This window comes from Pelophylax lessonae, assembly GCF_965119305.1.
Source record: "Pelophylax lessonae genome assembly, chromosome: 12".
Lineage (NCBI taxonomy): Eukaryota > Metazoa > Chordata > Amphibia > Anura > Ranidae > Pelophylax > Pelophylax lessonae.
Genome location: NC_138779.1, coordinates 87,570,060 through 87,589,895, shown reverse-complemented (window position 1 = coordinate 87,589,895; position 19,836 = coordinate 87,570,060). Strand labels below are relative to the sequence as shown.

Below are 19,836 nucleotides of genomic sequence, written 5' to 3'. Positions count from 1 at the left end.
CCCTAGCGCAATAGCGCCCCTCAGAGTACCTGCTTCTCGATCCCCACAGAGAGAGAGAGGGACCCTCAAGGCTCACCACCCGATGCAGAGAAGTTTCCAACCAACTGCAGTCAGCGTCTATCTTTTACAGACTGGAAAGAGCTGTGTTCGTTTTCCCGGGTAGAAGGACGTGGCTCCGCCCCCTGTGTACGCCTTCCGGCGTTCCCAGCTCTCCACGAGGTAGCTGGGCTCATCAAACATGGCCGCCCCCATACAGGAGACAATAGACTCCAAAAACATGGCGGCCGGCGTGACCTGAGGACATTCATGCACCCGGTCTACGGCAAAATGGCGGCGGACTGCCGAAATCGTTTTTCCCAGCACATCCACCTGCATCTCTGCTAAATGGCGGTTTATCGATCTGCAGGAGGTACACTACAATTAAGGTAGAATTATACCTCCTATGTCTGCTGTAATACTACAGTCTGCTGGGTAGAGTGTTAGCTCTCAAACCAAGTCCACTTCCCACCAAACACATGCTGTATTTACAAGGGGGACTTTTAGTGTCAGACAGATACTGACCATGTATGGAGGGGCCCATAATTCATACTGCCTCATAACGAGGAAAAAAAGGGAACGTTTACTCACCATACCGAACCGACAGGCACCCTCTCTTCACAATACCCTCTCCACCGGGGTGGGGGGTTGTGGACCACTCCGGACGCCTCGACTCTCTGGTTCCTGGCGTCCAAGCGAGACTTTTAACTCGCAAGGTCAGTCCCTCCAATGGGACTCCGTCGCGGCCGACCCAGCACGTAGCTCTGGTCTGCACGCGCTCGTAGGCAGAAACCGGGGTGACCACTGGATCTCAACATCCAGCCCGTTGCCCGGCCCCGCATACTTACTTGAATGTGTCGCGGCCGACCAAGCGCAATGCAATGGTCTGCGCGCGCTCGTAGGCCGGCTGGGGTGACCACTGGTGTCGCCCAGTCCGGCGTATTTGCTTGAAGATCTCACAGGAAAAAACACTGGAGAAAAAACTACCTAAAAAATATTTTTTCTAAAAAAAAATCTTGCCAGGACCAGAGATCCCAGCAAGGAACTTAGGTCCTTACTCCTGACTAGACAGAAAAAAACTGATGCCTTGTAGCAGAGAGAGGGAGGATATACCCTCTGGGACTGCCCCTAGGGTGGAGGCAGAACGTTTTTTCTTTTCTGCCTAGTCCTACTCCTGCGGAGACAACATAACCCAGTTCTTGTGAATCAAGAAGACTACGTCTGTCAATGAGCGACAGAGAAAACTAGATTGTCTAGCTGGAAGGCGTCTGACCCTCCCATGATTTCTGTATGGAAAGCAATGGTAAATAATTACCACTTTACCAATGTATAAACTGACATATATGGGCTGCAACTACCCTAAGTTTTACAAAATTTGGTTTGCATGGGTAGAGGATAAACATCTTACAGTGTAGTCCCATGATGTAATTATTTGCCGCTTCCCCCCATGCCCCTCCCCACCTTTTATTATCTTTCTCCTCTCCCGTTTCTGATCTGGTAGGACATTGTATTATATCCCCTACATCAAGTTTATGACTCGGCAGAGTCGATGTACGTTTCTGCTTTAAAGGCAACCTAACCTGAAGCACACTAGGTCTATCTTTATCTCAACTCAACTCAACCTCTGACTACCTTAATCCCATTTATATAATGTATCCCTGGATGATGTAAATCTTTCTTTTTGTGATTTTTGTTACTATGCACATGTACCCTAAGGCTTTATATCAATAAACATTCCTTCTGGTAAAATAAAAAAAGAAAAAGCACCGTGGTCCCTTTTTATTGTAGGAGACCAAGAAATTTATTTTGCAAATGTAAGTGTCTTTAATGCAGTATAGGAAACTTACTGTCTGTCTCCCTTCCATCTCCAGCTTGCGTTGCCCACTTAGGATCTTGTGACCCACTGTGCCCTGCACACAGTAACCTGGCATAATCACCTATACAGGAACGAAAAGAAAATGGGACAAATAATGAGGATCATGCCAAGCTCTTGGGAAGTCACTAGTACTAGGTTACACTATGCAGATTGGGAACAATTACAGAAAAGTTAAAACATTTTTAAGGTACATTTCGTTTAATCGCACAATATACTAAATGAATAATAGGGATCACTCCACCTACACACGTTTTGTTTATGGAAACATATTCTTGGGTTGAAATCACCCAGTACCATTTTTTAAAATCACGACATTCAAGCTAATTATTCTGACTGACTGAGATCCCAGCAGTAGTGATGTCGCGAACCTAAAATTCGCCGTTCGCGAACGGCGAACGCGAACATCGGCAAATGTTCGCGAACCGGGCGAACCGCCATAGACTTCAATAGGCAGGCGAATTTTAAAACACACAGGGACTCTTTCTGGCCACAATAGTGATGGAAAAGTTGTTTCAAGGGGACTAACACCTGGACTGTGGCATGCCGGAGAGGGATCACGCAAAAAAAAGTTCTTAAAAATTATAATTTTTTGATAGAGAGCCAATTATTGGAAAAATTAAAAAAAAATAAAAATAAAAAAATTTCTTCGGATTTAGCATCTGGGGGGTCTAAAAAGTGTACCTGTGAAGTTTCAGCTCTGTAGCATGTCCAGAACCCCTAAAAAACAGCATTTGTCTTATATTTTCAGGAATATGGCTTCTCTGCGGCTGGCTTTTTCTCTTGCAGGCATTTATCGGGCATTTTTTTAGGCAGGCATGTCATTTTTTGTATTTAGTGTCTGGGGGGTCTAAAAAGTGTACCTGTCAAGTTTCAGCTCTGTAGCATGTCCAGAACCCCTAAAAAACAGCATTTTTCTTATATTTTCAGGAATATGGCTTCTCTGCGGCTGGCTTTTTCTCTTGCAGGCATTTAGCGGGCATTTTTTTAGGCAGGCATGTAATTTTTTGTATTTAGTGTCTGGGGGGTCTAAAAAGTGTACCTGTCAAGTTTCAGCTCTGTAGCATGTCCAGAACCCCTAAAAAACAGCATTTTTCTTATATTTTCAGGAATATGGCTTCTCTGCGGCTGGCTTTTTCTCTTGCAGGCATTTAGCGGGCATTTTTTTAGGCAGGCATGTAATTTTTTGTATTTAGTGTCTGGGGGGTCTAAAAAGTGTACCTGTCAAGTTTCAGCTCTGTAGCATGTCCAGAACCCCTAAAAAACAGCATTTTTATTATATTTTCAGTAATACGGCTTCTCTGCGGCTGGCTTTTTCTCTTGCAGGCATTTATCGGGCATTTTTTTAGGCAGGCATGTCATTTTTTGTATTTAGTGTCTGGGGGGTCTAAAAAGTGTACCTGTCAAGTTTCAGCTCTGTAGCATGTCCAGAACCCCTAAAAAACAGCATTTTTCTAATATTTTCAGGAATACGGCTTCTCTGCGGCTGGCTTTTTCTCTTGCAGGCATTTAGCGGGCATTTTTTTAGGCAGGCATGTAATTTTTTGTATTTAGTGTCTGGGGGGTCTAAAAAGTGTACCTGTCAAGTTTCAGCTCTGTAGCATGTCCAGAACCCCTAAAAAACAGCATTTGTATTATATTTTCAGTAATACGGCTTCTCTGCGGCTGGCTTTTTCTCTTGCAGGCATTTATCGGGCATTTATTTAGGCAGGCATGTCATTTTTTGTATTTAGTGTCTGGGGGGTCTAAAAAGTGTACCTGTCAAGTTTCAGCTCTGTAGCATGTCCAGAACCCCTAAAAAACAGCATTTTTCTTATATTTTCAGGAATATGGCTTCTCTGCGGCTGGCTTTTTCTCTTGCAGGCATTTAGCGGGCATTTTTTTAGGCAGGCATGTAATTTTTTGTATTTAGTGTCTGGGGGGTTTAAAAAGTGTACCTGTCAAGTTTCAGCTCTGTAGCATGTCCAGAACCCCTAAAAAACAGCATTTTTATTATATTTTCAGTAATACGGCTTCTCTGCGGCTGGCTTTTTCTCTTGCAGGCATTTATCGGGCATTTTTTTAGGCAGGCATGTCATTTTTTGTATTTAGTGTCTGGGGGGTCTAAAAAGTGTACCTGTCAAGTTTCAGCTCTGTAGCATGTCCAGAACCCCTAAAAAACAGCATTTTTCTTATATTTTCAGGAATACGGCTTCTCTGCGGCTGGCTTTTTCTCTTGCAGGCATTTAGCGGGCATTTTTTTAGGCAGGCATGTAATTTTTTGTATTTAGTGTCTGGGGGGTCTAAAAAGTGTACCTGTCAAGTTTCAGCTCTGTAGCATGTCCAGAACCCCTAAAAAACAGCATTTGTATTATATTTTCAGTAATACGGCTTCTCTGCGGCTGGCTTTTTCTCTTGCAGGCATTTATCGGGCATTTTTTTAGGCAGGCATGTCATTTTTTGTATTTAGTGTCTGGGGGGTCTAAAAAGTGTACCTGTCAAGTTTCAGCTCTGTAGCATGTCCAGAACCCCTAAAAAACAGCATTTTTCTTATATTTTCAGGAATACGGCTTCTCTGCGGCTGGCTTTTTTTCTTGCAGGCATTTAGCGGGCATTTTTTTAGGCAGGCATGTCATTTTTTGTATTTAGTGTCTGGGGGGTCTAAAAAGTGTACCTGTCAAGTTTCAGCTCTGTAGCATGTCCAGAACCCCTAAAAAACAGCATTTTTCTTATATTTTCAGGAATACGGCTTCTCTGCGGCTGGCTTTTTCTCTTGCAGGCATATATATCAGTGGTGGGTGGGCAGTGGCACAGTACACTCTCTGTGGACCTGACAGCAGTCACTGGCACCCAGGCAACTGCAATTTAAAAAATATATATATATTTCTTTACTTTGCAAGCTGCTGTGCCACTTTATATATCAGTGGTGGGTGGGCAGTGGCACAGTACACTCTCTGTGGACCTGACAGCAGTCACTGGCACCCAGGCAACTGCAATTTAAGAAAATATATATTTTATTTTACTGTGCAAGCTGCTGTGCCACCTTATATATCAGTGGTGGGTGGGCAGTGGCACAGTACACTCTCTGTGGACCTGACAGCAGTCACTGGCACCCAGGCAACTGCAATTTTAAAAAAAATATATTTTATTTTACTTTGCAAGCTGCTGTGCCACCTTATATATCAGTGGTGGGTGGGCAGTGGCACAGTACACTCTCTGTGGACCTGACAGCAGTCACTGGCACCCAGGCAACTGCAATTAAAAAATATATATATATTTTTTTACTTTGCAAGCTGCTGTGCCACCTTATATATCAGTGGTGGGTGGGCACACAGTGGCACTGCAGTGGGCACAGTACACTCTGTGGACCTGACAGTAACTGGCAGCCCAGGCAACTGCAATAATAAAAAATATTTTTTTTTTTCAATTTATTGCAACAAGATGCTGTGCCACCGTATATATATCAGTGGTGGGCAGTGCACTGCAGTGGGTACAGTGCACTCTGTGGACCTGACACAGCACTCAGCACTGCAATTATGACAGAGGAAAAAAAAAATATTTTTTAAAATGCAAGGTACTGTGCCTGTGCCACCCGAAATGAGTGTGGTGTGCACACAGTACAGTCTGTGGTAGGTCTGTGGCCTCTCACACACAGCGGGCAGGCAACTGCAGTGTACAATAGATATATATAGATATATATATAAAGAAAAAACTCTATTACCTTACCAGGGCTTTTGGGGACACTATATATATATATATATATATGTATATATATAAATAAAAAAAATCCTCAATTACCAGCCCTTAAAAGGGCTTTTGGGGACACTAGATAGATATAGATATATATATATATATATATATATATATATATATATATATATATATAAAAAAAAAAAACCAGAAGGGCTTTTTGGGGTGCTGATATTACAGCAGTAGTGGACCAAGAACACTGCAAGACCAGGAACACTGACTAACTGTCCCTAGCTTAACAGCAGCAGCAGCAGCTCTCTCCCTACTCTCACTACACACACTGCTTCAGAATGATCTAAGATGGATGCTGCCCTTGCTTATTTATAGGAGGTGGGAGGGTGTGGGAGGGAGGTATGCTGATTGGCTGGAAATGTGTCTGCTGACTGTAAAGTTCAGGGTCAAAGTTTGCCTCAATGATGTCTTATGGGGGGCGGACCGAACATCGCATATGTTCGCCGGCAGCGGCGAACGCGAACATGCTAAGTTCGCCGGGAACTGTTCGCCGGCGAACAGTTCTATACATCTCTACCCAGCAGTGGTACCTGGATCTCAAGATAGCAACAAAGAATTAAAAATCCTATGGCAGGTTTGACAATTCACAAAAAATGCATTTTAGCTGCATATTTATTTCTCATTTATCAAAGTGTGCTTTTGATACACTTTAAAAGCGGTTTCTATCCTTATTCCAACGCGACCATGCCAGCCTCCGCTGTTGCCCACAAAACACTGTAATGCTGAAGAATTACTCTGTCCAATGTAAACTACTAGAAATTATTTGAGTAAAAGCAAGGCATTTAGCTATGTTTACTTCAAGCTTGCTTGACCCCTCGCTGCAGAATCCTCAGCATTCCTCTGTAGACATAAAAGGAAAATTCTCCACCTGAGTCCTGATGACTATATTTGCTCCACTAAATTAATTGTTGGCAGGGCTGTGACTATTCCTGCAGATCTGGAGCAGTTTGGACACTATAACGTGGGCCAAGGCTAAGCAACCTTTTCCACATTTTGTGTCATTTTTACAAGCATTAGACAACTAGCGTACCAGTGATCACTAAAGCCATATGGTTTGTTTTCAATTTATGCACTCACGGTTGAAATTCTAACAGCAAGTTAAAATCAATTATCATGTTAATTGGGACAACGCACAAAACCGGATTATATACAGATCCAAGACCATTCCCAATTCTAACCCCTTCAGACCTCATATAAGCTTCAATTCCCGCACCTTCTGACCTCAGAACAACCCCAAATCCTGTACCTATACACATCAGATAAGCCCCAATGCATGCACCATTACCTTGTAATAATATTTCAGTTAAAACTGGATAAATGCAGAAAACCAACAGCAGCTTGTCTCCTCTGGATCATTTGTTTGCTCCCCCAGCACTAAAACACTCCTCATTTCCAGTCTGTGGCTCCTGGACTTCCATGAACACTCAACTGCTTACTGGTTATTAAAGTGATGCCCAGCAGCATACTTGGCCTACCTGCAAAAGCCTCAGTGCTTAGCCAAAGCCACCACTAGAGGGAACTGCTTTGTTACCAGGAGAAGTATTCCCAAAGCAAAAGGGGTGGCAGCTAATGGCAGCATGTTGCTGAAAAGGTATGGTGTGCCGGTGTTGGCACATGTACCAAGAGTTGCTGACCCCCTTGTATAGGAAAATTGACAGTGAGGAGTTGCAACCAAAGAATACTGTTGTGCTCTTTTATTCTTCTAATCCCCAAACCATTAGAATTCCCCACAATTTTTTTTTTTTAAAGTGGTTATAAACTCTCACATACACCCAGTGAGGTGATGGCCTCAGATGATACACAGAGATAAAACAAATCCTCCTACATAGGTTTTCCTTGTTTATCTGCAGTCTTCTCTTTCCTACACCCCTTCAAAAGGGCACAAAAGTGTTAAAATCTTTCTTCATCTGTCAGGTGCACAGAGGGGATGGAGAGGCTGTAGTTACAGTATGTGAGAGCTGATTGGAGGAAAGGACCCCCCCCCCCCCCTTCACACAGCAGCTCCCTTCCTGACAAAATTTATCTTGCGTTGGAAAACTTCACAGAAGTAACTTATATTGATAACAGAGGAAGGAAGCACAAGAGAGAAACGCCACTAAAGGCCCGTACACACGTACTGATTGTCGGCCGAAAAGATTCGGCCAACGACCGATCGGCCGATTGTAGGCTTGTTAGTATGCTGCTTCCGACAGCGCACTTTCGGCCGAACAGAATCTGTCGTGCAAGCATTAAAATCTTTGTATGCCGACACCAGAACGGCCGATTGTTCGCCAGTCAGTACAGATTTCGGCCGACAGACAGCAGATTTGCAAGACTGGGCATGCTCGGAAAAGAAAAACACAGGGAAAGTTAACCATCACATGACATCACTTCTGCAGTCGGCTGTTGTTGGCGGACAAAATTCGTGTGCAGTCTTTTGCACTTTTCAGCAGACACGACAGCCCGGGGACAAAAGACGGCCGATCGTTCGGCCGACGATCGGTACGTGTGTACGGGGCTTTAAAGCTTTTGAGAGACACAAGTAAACACTGCAGATATATGTGCTCTGCTCAGATTCCATGACGGGGGTTTACAACCACTTTAAGATGACACCTGCTATATTATATACATTTATAAAATGTATATACAGTGTTTACCACTTGAATACAAAGCCAGATAGACTGCAGTAGATGGAATACACCCATATAAATAACTAGATCTCACCATGTTCTTTTCATTGCCTGCCCATTTACGGAAAATCTGCAAGGACTGACCAGCGTGCAGCATTCCAGGAGTTGCAAAAACCACCTGAAACAGTCAAATTACAAGAACCATTAGAATCTTAAAATCACAAAAAAGGTCCATTTTCATATGCCTTAGATTAGTAATAGAACAACACTGATAACTTCTTATTTGCTGTTATGGTTTTCGGTACACCAATGCACTTTGTCCTTTGTTATACATGAAGCCCCAAAATATACCGTACCATCAGCCTACAACAAATAAAACTCCAGTGCTCCAGTGTATGTTAAGTTTGCAGTGTGAACTGAACAACTTTAAATTAGTAGGATTGAAGTAACATTGTGTTGGCTCACCATTGGCCCTGGGTTATCTGCAAATGCTCTGTCAAAGGCCTTGATGTGTTTAAACTCAAACATGTTCCTCTGTACAAAAGTCTTTCTGATCTTCTGATTGGTCCATGTAATGAAGAGCTTATAATAATGGTTGGCTTTCTCTGTCAGACCCGTAGAGAAGTAAATAGGGGCTTTCAAGTTCATCCGTTCCCTGGGGAAGAGTAATCATTTTACTACACCAGTTTAAACCACATAACAAAAATCTCTATTATAGAAAGATAGGCAAGAAAAATGAAGTGGTCCCACCAACAAAAATATTTTAACACCTAAACAAATCCCTCATGCACTACGAAAAACTGAAATGAAAGGACTGAAACGGTTGCCTTATTGAAGCAAACCCCCACTCAAAGGAAACAAGATAAAAAATGAATAGCCAATTAGATAAACTAACAAAACCAACTTTTTCTGCAATATTAATCTTCAATCTAGTGAAATCCCCCGCAGTACATTTTTTTCTGCTGCTAGAAGTCTGAGCCTGGGTTGGCAGTAAAAGGAGAAGCAGCACTGTGATCAGCTCATCCCTCTGTTACACTGCTTTCTCCTTCTATCAGCATGCTTCTTGTCAGCACATGAACTGACTGACACTTAACCTCGTATTGCTTCTTGCTCTTTCACTCCAGCTCAGCTATACAAGGACTGTAAAGCAGCTTATACTAGGTATTCAGGTACTTCTGCTGCTTGCATTTAATGCTGTATTAAAGATTGGAGTTGCATTTATTTCTGTCTTCTTCTATCAGCCTGGAGTTCAGCTTTAAAAGAAAACGGAATTTTTGTAAAATCTTACCTGTAAAATTCCTTTCTCTGAGTCCTCCGACAGTCGCCGCCATCTTCATATTCGTCATATATCCTTCGTATATCCTTCGGAGCAAAGTCTAATACCCCATTGTGACGAATATGAAGATGGCGGCGACTGTCGGAGGACGTAAGAGAAAAGGGGGATTCTGGCACTTAGTCATGTGACCAATGCCAGGGCATTGGTCAAATGTTTTTTTTTTGCAAAGAGGTGATGAACCATTAGCAGTTTGCCCCTGGCAGCATCTGCAGGTGAACCTCCTGGCAAAGCATGTTTATAGTTTTAACTGCCATGTACAGCCAATCTTGTGATTTACACGCATTTATCACACTGAAAAGGGTAGACCGGTGACAAATGTGGTTCCTGATTTAGCGATTTGTCTTCCTGGTTTGGCAACTCAAACTTTCTTTTACCATTTCCCTCCAGCCTTGTGGACTGGCATCATTACTTTGTCCAGTGACCCAGAAAGTAGAAGAGGGATCCCACCATCTAGCAGTATGTGCACCACAAGACTGGCCAACCAGATTTACAAATCTTCTGCAGATAACAGGGTAAACGTACAGTATTTTTCAACTGCGTACTTAGCACTTTGCCTGGACTTTTATTAGTGAGAGTACATATTTGTCAAAGCATTTGTTTACAGGTCTGTTTAACAAGGATTTAACAAACCCCCTGTTTTGAGCAAGATCGAAGAACTTTTAATTTTTTTTTGTTATAGCATACAATAAAAGGGGTCAGACTTTGTGTATGGCAGGAAGGGGGACTCCTGGCATGGAATTATGAAATGGAATCTCTAAGAAAAACTCCAGAATCAGAGAGCGATTTGGCCCACAGTATTTAGAGGATATAACCCCAACCATACAGTATAATATACAACATTGTTATTGTGTTTTCTTTACATTATAAGCCATGGGAATCAAATCTAAAGGCTTCACAGAACTCACAACTCACGTCGCATTTAAAATAGTTTATATTGTTTCAACTATTATTATAAAGAAATGTTACCAGAAGGTTTCCAGCAAGATGCAGAGTTCCTGAGCTCTCCCCAGAGCAAACACAGGAATGAGAACCTACAAAAAGAAACATAGATCTGTGAGTCCAATGACAGCTCTAATGCTTAATTACACCACTGTCACAAAGCCCAAGCCTAAGAAAATGCAACTGTGGCCGGGCTATGGGCATTCATATATTTACATACTCTTACCAAAGCACTAAATGACCTTTAAAAGGATAAGTTCACCTTTCATAACATGTAACACCCATATTCAGGGTGTAACATTATACGAACAGCCCGGCCCCACACCTCCCAGACAACCCGATCTAACAACTACCTCACACCCTGCATCTGTGACAATTTACAACAGACATGGTTGAGCGGGGCTCTGCCTGCCCGGCCGCGTCATTCGTGCACAGTGTCTTGTGAATGGAAAACTACAAGGTCCGGCAGCCTTTGTGGCTGTCAGCTTTCAAAGAACTACAACAGCGCTGTGGAGCGTTGTGGTAGTTCATTCTCTTTTCCTGCCAGATTGCATACGCTTGCCAGTACGGGATGCACAGGAACACAGATACACTGGCAAATCTGCTGGAGACCTGCATGGCACCAGCGATCTGCAAAAAAATATACATTTATTATTTTTTCTAAAAAGTGAACTTCATATTTAAAAACAAGCCCTCACTGACCTGATGCTGCAGGCATTGTGGAGCAATTTGTTCTTCTGCATTCCTTTTCTGTCCCCTTAACCACAGGAGAAGAAGCCCTGTGTAAGCACCAATGATGTTCAGTGCCCCAGCAAGCACTGAACAAAGATCAGCACAGTCGGATGGAAGAAAGGGAGTTAGTCATATGCTTCCCCATACTTGGAAGTTCTGGGTCTGTTACTCTGTGTCTCTGGGCAAACCAAGCAGCAGAGAAGTGAAGGAGAGCATAAGCTTGCCGTGGAGGCTGTCATTAAAGTTAACTTGTTGTCAATGTTATGCTGTGACCTTGTCACACAGTACTGAATATCATGGAGCAAATAGGATTTTGTCCAATTTGTTCATTCATTATTTAATGTCCAATAATAATAATATCCTTAGCAAGGAGCTTGTTATTTGAATATATTTTAAAGCTACAGTGTACGAAGTAAACAAGTGTCAGGTAGTTGTCACGGGGAAGAAAATATTAGACAAAGACTAGTGTCACCTTTCCACCCTTCTCTACAGTCTCATGGACCTTCTTCAAAAAGTCTCTCTCTCTACAACGTTTTGAGTCTCTGATAGTTGTAGCATATGTGGATTCACTAATAAGTAAGTCAGGACGACACTTGTCAATCCATGCAGCTCTGGAAAAGACAAACATAAGTTCTTTGGTCAGGACATATACAAAAACAGTCAATGTTAACCAATCAATGCATTTTAAAATAGTAAAACAGTTGTTTCAGCTACTTTGATGTAGTAACATAACCCTGTTCCCTGCACAGACACATATACACGTGGTGCCTACCCTAAATGCCGATCTGGAGTCATGTTGTAATCTCCCTTGAAGAAAAAAAAAAAATAATCATATAAAGATCATAGAGAGAATATATATATATACACATATACACACACACACACACACACACACACACACACACACATATATATATATATATATATATATATATATACACACATTACATACATACATACATACATTACACACACACACACACACACACACACATACTGAACAAAAATTTTAAACGGAACACTTTCGTGAGGTGAACTCAAAGATTTAGGACGTTTTCTATGTACACAAAAGGCCTATTTCCCTCAAATATTGTTCACAAATCTGTCTAAATCTATATTAGTGAGCACTTCTCCTTTGCCGAGATAATCCATCCACCTCACAGGTGTGGCATATCAAGATGTCAATTAGACAGCATGATTATTGCATAGGTGTGCCTTGGGCTTAAGTCTAGGGGTAGAACAATAAGGTACAATATTTACCCCCCTGCTTAGCAACTGCTGGAATATCAACCACACAGAGGGTGCATGGTTTTCAATGACTCAGCTGACACCTAGACTTACACTGTGAGTAGGAGCAGTAAAGAACATCTACTGTGTTGCAATGCAAAGAGGGAATCAGAGCCTGCATATGTAATGAAAAAATAGGGCTGCATCGCTGTACATATAATTACAAACTATCATAAAAAAAAAAAAAAAAAAAGCCCTCTCTTTTTGCATTCAACATACTTTGATAAGATCATTTGCCTTAAAATGGAATTCCAGTTATTCAGCAACCCTGCAAAAAGTGCAGGCACACTATGAGTTAAGTCCACTTAGGTCTATACCTTATATGTGTCAGGTCTATTGCACTCCCGGAGGACCCATTCCAGCTGTGAGAGAAGAGAAGCACACACCGCAGCTATGCCCGCCCCTCCGCTGCCCATTCACAGGAGCCTTAGTATTTTGTGAATGAGTTTACATAATACAAAGGATTCTGTGAATGGGTAGAAGCAGGGGAGGGGCGTGGGCATAGCAGTTGCAGCCATTCTGCTCTTCAAGCAAATGAGACCACAGTGAGCAGTGTAGGAGCTCAGAAAGTTATCTTCCTAGAGCGCAATAAACCTGTCAGATGTGAATAATAGAGATAAGTCTACCAGGCAACAGGCACCTTCTTAGACTTCACTCATGGTATCCCTGCAGTTTTTACAAAGTAGCTGAATAGCTGGAATTGAGCTCTAAGCTGCTGTATTTTAAATGTATATCTAAAAACACTCTTTATCCGGGAGATCATGTTTAAATTAATGGAGAGAAGAGGGAGCATCCCTTACATCGGAGGAATGGGGCCCTAAAACATTTCTGATAACACTCTCTCCTGCTTCCGAAGAGCAATCAGCTGCTTCTGATATGGATATAGATATAAACCGGCCAACTTCAATGTAAAAATCTAGTAAAGGCACTTACAGTATAGACAACAGACTCAGAGCCAACTTTAATTTGGAACATGGCAGCACCCAAGACATGCCCGGCATAGTAGGCTTTAATTTCTAATTCATCATCAACCTGCAAAAAAAAAAAAAAAAAAAAAAAAAGTAATAAAATCAAACTAATAAAGGAAACATCAGCTCTTAAACTGCTTGGAGTTGAGAACAGTAACAGTCAGTCAGTCACTGCACTCCAATCTGCTTCCCCATCTCTCGCTGGAGCGCCCAGCGCTTACAGTAATTTTGAGATCCTTCCCAAGCCTGGAAATGGCTCTGCCCTGTTAGCTGCTATCAGGCAACAGCCTGCTACTAATGGAGTCTTAGTAACAGAAGTATAATAATACAGGTACTCGTGTGACCCTTAAGAGGAGTATAGCCAAAAGAGATTTGGCCATATTTCTCTTTTAACTTTTGGAAGAGTATGGTGTAAACACAAATTACGGTACTGATAGGAGGTTTTGTTACAGGGTATTCCCAGAGATGAGAGGAGAGAGGGGAGCCAAGAGGCAATCTAGTGTAGCAGGTTCTTTTATTAATATAAAAACAAACAAGTAAATAAAATGCACTCACAAGAACGAGCAATTGCTGTGTAGATGAAATTGTGCTTTATAAAAAGTGCACTATTGTCAGCCTTTCAAAGTATGGTGGATCCTATAGAGTGTGCAGTAGCAAGAGCAATTGCATAAGTTCTATAAAGAAGAACTAATCAAAGGCTCAAACAAAATGCCAAGATAAAGATATTAAAGGGAATGTGTCCTATGAAAAGTGAACCAGTGTGATTCTTCAAAACGAATGGTGAATCAAAGAAAAGTGTCAAATATTATCACTGCCAATAGTTATAAGTGAAAAAAAAAATGATAGCGACACAATGTGCATAAAAAACAATCACAAGGCCCTATAAAGAGTGAACCACTGTCCTACTCTTCCCAGGGTGTGAACAATCAATATATACAAGAAAATGTCCCAAGAGTGTTCACTATTAAATTATATTCAAGTCCATTATTGAAACATCTATAGATTGTGGATAAAGTTCATAATGAGCGAAAAAATGTGAAAAATAATAACACTGTGAAAAAAATCCGGTGATCCCAGTGCGAGTATTAGTGAGCTCAAATGCCTCAGGAATAGGTGGAATGGCCGCTCACCTCACTAAACACTCATAAGAGCGTTTCAGGTATCTTCCGTCAACCTGCAGACTTTGGAGGGTGTATCTCAGGAATAGAGGGGTCCTCACGATGCGGGTATGCAGTCAGGGACAGGGTCCAGGTCTCCTATGCTGGTCTCAGGTGAAGATGTTAGCTATGGAGCCGTTGCTTGGACACTCGTTAGTCAGGGAAATAAGGTGGAAGGAGGGTCTCATGGTGTAGTAGGTTCAATGCAACATTTATTTAAGTAAATAACATATTCAACTCACATTTAAAACTAAGTTTTCAGGCAAAAATACAGTAAACCCAGCCGCCGATGCGGTTCCAGCGTTATTTGCAGCTTCTTCCGGTCTCGGCCGTAGACCCGGAAGTGACGTCACCACGGCGTCCCGACGCGTTGTGTAACGAAGTCACGTTACTTTTTCAAGGGTAGCCGATAGGGTGACATTGCATCCGCTAAATAGTGGTCAGGTTTCCATAGGAACCATCAAACAAATAGACTCATGCTGTTAACCCCATATATCGCTGCCGGATCCACGGTAATTTTCAAAATACGGAACCGTATATTGATACTATAAAAGGCAAGTGATAGTAATAAAATAAATTATGGGCAATTTAATGAATATTGAAAAATATTAAAAACGGCCATAAAATTCATTGAAAGACCAAATAGTGACACCTAGTGTCTAAAATCAATAACAGCAGGCATGAAATTGTTGAGTAAATAAATAGCGACACCTAGTGTTAAAAATCCAAATTAATAGTCTGGATCATAAAAAATATATATAAAACTGACATATTGGGTAACCTTTTTTAAACCAGTGGATAAGAACAGTTACCTGCCTATAAATAGTTGCCATTATAAACCCTGGCTAGTCAATATACCAAAAGGGCAATTGATGAGAATAAGAAGAAATTGTACCGATATAAACGACTATAAAGAACAAGCAAAGGTTCTAAAAGAACAGTTTTTAACAAAAGGGTACAACAGTGAATTTTTAGACAAAATAGAAGAAGTCAGTAACACAGATAGAAAACTCTTGGTTAAAGAAAAAAAGAAAAAACATGAAACAACATATCAAAACCCCTCCCTTATCCTAAACTTTAACACCCAGCATAAAATGGTTGAAAAGATTGTTAAGAAACACTGGAAGGTCCTTGTAGCTGATAAATGCTTGGCAGAATTCTTGCCGAGTGTTCCCAGGTTTACATACAGAAGGGCAACTGTTCTAAGAAATATAATAGTCAAGAATATAATAGATGAGCCAAAAAAGAGGAACTTCACTTTCTTTGAAGGAAAGGGTTTTTACCCTTGTAAAGGTTGCTACGCCTGTAAGAGGACATCAGTCAATAAAAAGAAGAAAACTGTGTTCCAATCAACAAAAACAGGAAAAAACTATCAATTAAGCGAGTTCACATCATGCAGGACTGAAGGAGCAGTCTATATGTTGTCAGGGTTATTTGAGGAGGTTAATTTCACAAATAGAAATGAAAGGTCATATTTTGATCTGTATAGAATTAGCAATGACATCTATTTTTTGTCAGGTTAGTGAAAGGTTAAATTTCCTTTAAAAGTGCCTGTTCAGGAAATTCTTAAACAGGTTTACCCCAGACATGCTGTGTTGACCTAAGGTAATAAATAAATAGTCTGTTGACTTTCTTTAAGATAAGGTCTAAAAGACACTATTCCAAGGTAATCTTGTTTGTGTGGGATCATAAAACAAGATTTAAAGATATATATTATAATCTTATATGTAAAGGAATATTAACACTGAAATATATATATATAACTAGCATACATAGATATGTAGAAAATTGTTATATATTACAATTGTTTCATATTTTGCTAACTTCTAACTTTACTGATTTTGATGACTCATCTCTGTATGTCAAGACAGACTTCAGTAAACATTTGTAAATTGTAAGATGTAGAAAGCATCATAAAACTTTTCTGGCCTTGCCAGGTGTTTAATTTAGAAGGTCTGGATTGTAAGCTCTGGGTCAATATAGGGTTTGAAGTTTATTTGTAGGCAAATATTGCTACATACTGAACCTAAAGAGCAATGCAATACTGCCATTTTTGCTGACTGCTACTAATTGAAGTCTTAGGTTAAAAAGTAAAATCCAATATATTTTAAATAAGATATATTAAATATTAGAATGGTGTTATCAAGATTAATCTTTATTCAGATACCTGATGGATTAAATGGACATGTCATAGATGAGAGCATGGTTACATTTTATGTTGTTTTATAATAGTCTTAAATGGAAAAATCTTTATTTAATTTTAATATACTGGTTGACCAAGAGGTGTCACCCTATGACATCACCAGTTAATGAATAAGATGTTCCAACCAATGGGGGATCATGTTACTCCCTCTGGGTTTAACTTATGGTAATTTTAATAGTCCTTTGTTCTATACCATATAAAAGCCCAGATGAGAGAGACACATGACACATCACATCTTGCCTAATATACATCACACTTACAACATACACACTACTACAATCATGCACAGACTCATCTACACAGACTCCATTTCAATCCACCATGTATCTGAACCTTTGAGGGACGCCAAGCGAAACTCCTCCCTAATTGGCCACCATCTTGGAAAAGCAGCCATCTTAAGGAACCTGGTAACAACTATTCTAAGCTAGCGGCCATTTTAAATATGGTAAATATGCCTTGCTAATTATTTGATTATTATTCAATATTGTTGATGTACTTCCTTAAATGTTTTACATTTCATGCTAAAGGGTAACGAGAGTACAATCCCAGCCGTATAAACCATATGTAGATTTTTCTCTAAAGAGATGATTTTTGTTTTTATAACATTTTTATTAATATCAGATTTAGCGCATACTGGAGTATTAGTCTCACGTTTTGCATAGACTATTCTCACTTCATCTGCAGTGGAGTGATTATCAGGTTGTGCATTGCGCAGACAATTGTGGTCTGATTGTATAGTATACTTAAATATGGTTTCTACTACATCTGGGGAAATGGTAATCTTGCTTTCGTTTCATTTTGTTTCAGTTTCACTTTCATTATTGAGCTACACATCACATTGCATTTATTGTTTGAAGTTTGTATTTTTGTGAAGTTATCTTTTTGTGTCATCTCAAGTTTGATCATTTATCGTGATTACATGTCTGGTGAATAAAACTTTTGTATATTCCATACTGTAGACTGTTTTCACTAAGATTGGTATATGCTTTTAAAAAGAAATCAATCAATAAAAAGAATTCGCTACATATAGATTTATGGAATAAGTTGAGATTCTCCTTTCGCACAGATCTTTGCTTATTATTAACCATAAATAGACACTGTTATATTCAGAGCAGTATAAACATTCTGACATAATGGAGGCACAGCGAGATATTATTAATTATTATTAATTCTGACAATGTTGTAATGCCCGTGCCAGCTCCAATATGTGGGCAGAACGAAAAGGCCGCTTTGGAAAAGACTTAGGGAACATGTTCAAAACATACAAAAAGGATTCCCAAAACATAGCGTCTCTAGGCATTATGCAGAAAAACACCATAAAGATCCCTCCTCACTGCAATTCTGGGGTATTGAAAAATACAAACCTCATTGGAGAGGGAGTAATAAGATCAAAACCTTAAGCCAGGCCGAATCCCGGTGGGTTTTTGAGTTACAAACGTTATCGCCATCAGGGTTAAATATAGAATTTGATCTTAATTGTTTTATTTCTGATTATTAATTTTTTGATTAAGTTTTTAAACAATTTTATCTACTAGGATACACTTTTGCACTTTATTTTGGGTGCCTCTTTATTCCTCTCTCATTACCAACACCCTCTGCTAATATTTTTAGGAACAATCATTTTTAGATGTGGATTGTTTTTCACTTGGTGCTTTTAACCCAATATGTCAGTTTTATATATATTTTTTATGATCCAGACTATTAATTTGGATTTTTAACACTAGGTGTCGCTATTTATTTACTCAACAATTTCATGCCTGCTGTTATATAGGTGTCACTATTTGGTTTTTCAATGAATTTTATGGCCGTTTTTAATATTTTTCAATATTCATTAAATTGCCCATAATTTATTTTATTACTATCACTTGCCTTTTATAGTATCAATATACGGTTCCGTATTTTGAATATTACCGTGGATCCGGCAGCGATATATGGGGTTAACAGCATGAGCCTATTTGTTTGATGGTTCCTATGGAAACCTGACCACTATTTAGCAGATGCGATGTCACCCTATCGGCTACCCTTGAAAAAGTAACGTGACTTTGTTACGCAACACGTCGGGACGCCGTGGTGACGTCACTTCCGGGTCTACGGCCGAGACCGGAAGAAGCTGCAAATAACGCTGGAACCGCATCGGCGGCTGGGTTTACTGTATTTTTGCCTGAAAACTTCGTTTTAAATGGGAGTTGAATATGTTGTTTACTTAAATAAATGTTTCATTGAACCTACTACACCATGAGACCCTCCTTCCACCTTATTTCCCTGACTAACGAGTGTCCAAGCAACGGCTCCATAGCTAACATCTTCACCTGAGACCAGCATAGGAGACCTGGACCCTGTCCCTGACTGCATACCCGCATCGTGAGGACCCCTCTATTCCTGAGATACACCCTCCAAAGTCTGCAGGTTGACGTAAGATACCTGAAACGCTCTTATGAGTGTTTAGTGAGGTGAGCGGCCATTCCATCTATTCCTGAGGCATTTGAGCTCACTAATACTCGCACTGGGATCACCGGATTTTTTTCACAATATTATTTTTCACATTTTTTCACTCATTATGAACTTTATCCACAATCTATAGATGTTTCAATAATGGACTTGAATATAATTTAATAGTGAACACTCTTGGGACATTTTCTTGTATATATTGATTGTTCACACCCTGGGAAGAGTAGGACAGTGGTTCACTCTTTATAGGGCCTTGTGATTGTTTTTTTCTGCACATTGCATCACTATCATTTTTTTTTTTCACTTATAACTATTGGCAGTGATAATATTTGACACTTTTCTTTGATTCACCATTCGTTTTGAAGAATCACACTGGTTCACTTTTCATAGGGCACATTCCTTTTAATATCTTTGTTATCTTGGCATTTTGTTTGAGCCTTTGATTAGTTCTTCTTTATAGAACTTATGCAATTGCTCTTGCTACTGCACACTCTATAGGATCCACCA

The 19,836-nt window shown here is 40.3% G+C and overlaps 1 protein-coding gene across 1 annotated transcript in view; it reads right to left on the bottom strand.

The window, feature by feature from the left end:
- Window positions 1-19,836, bottom strand: part of INTS11 (integrator complex subunit 11) — a 77,713-nt gene that overhangs the window by 23,451 nt on the left and 34,426 nt on the right. Inside the window, exons 6-12 of the mRNA XM_082273074.1 lie at window positions 13,487-13,585; window positions 12,039-12,073; window positions 11,739-11,877; window positions 10,562-10,626; window positions 8,725-8,914; window positions 8,354-8,437; window positions 1,884-1,973 (exon numbers count right to left, since the gene is read on the bottom strand). Of these exons, the coding sequence (XP_082129200.1) occupies window positions 1,884-1,973; window positions 8,354-8,437; window positions 8,725-8,914; window positions 10,562-10,626; window positions 11,739-11,877; window positions 12,039-12,073; window positions 13,487-13,585 (702 nt within the window). The remainder of the gene's footprint in view (window positions 1-1,883; window positions 1,974-8,353; window positions 8,438-8,724; window positions 8,915-10,561; window positions 10,627-11,738; window positions 11,878-12,038; window positions 12,074-13,486; window positions 13,586-19,836) is intronic.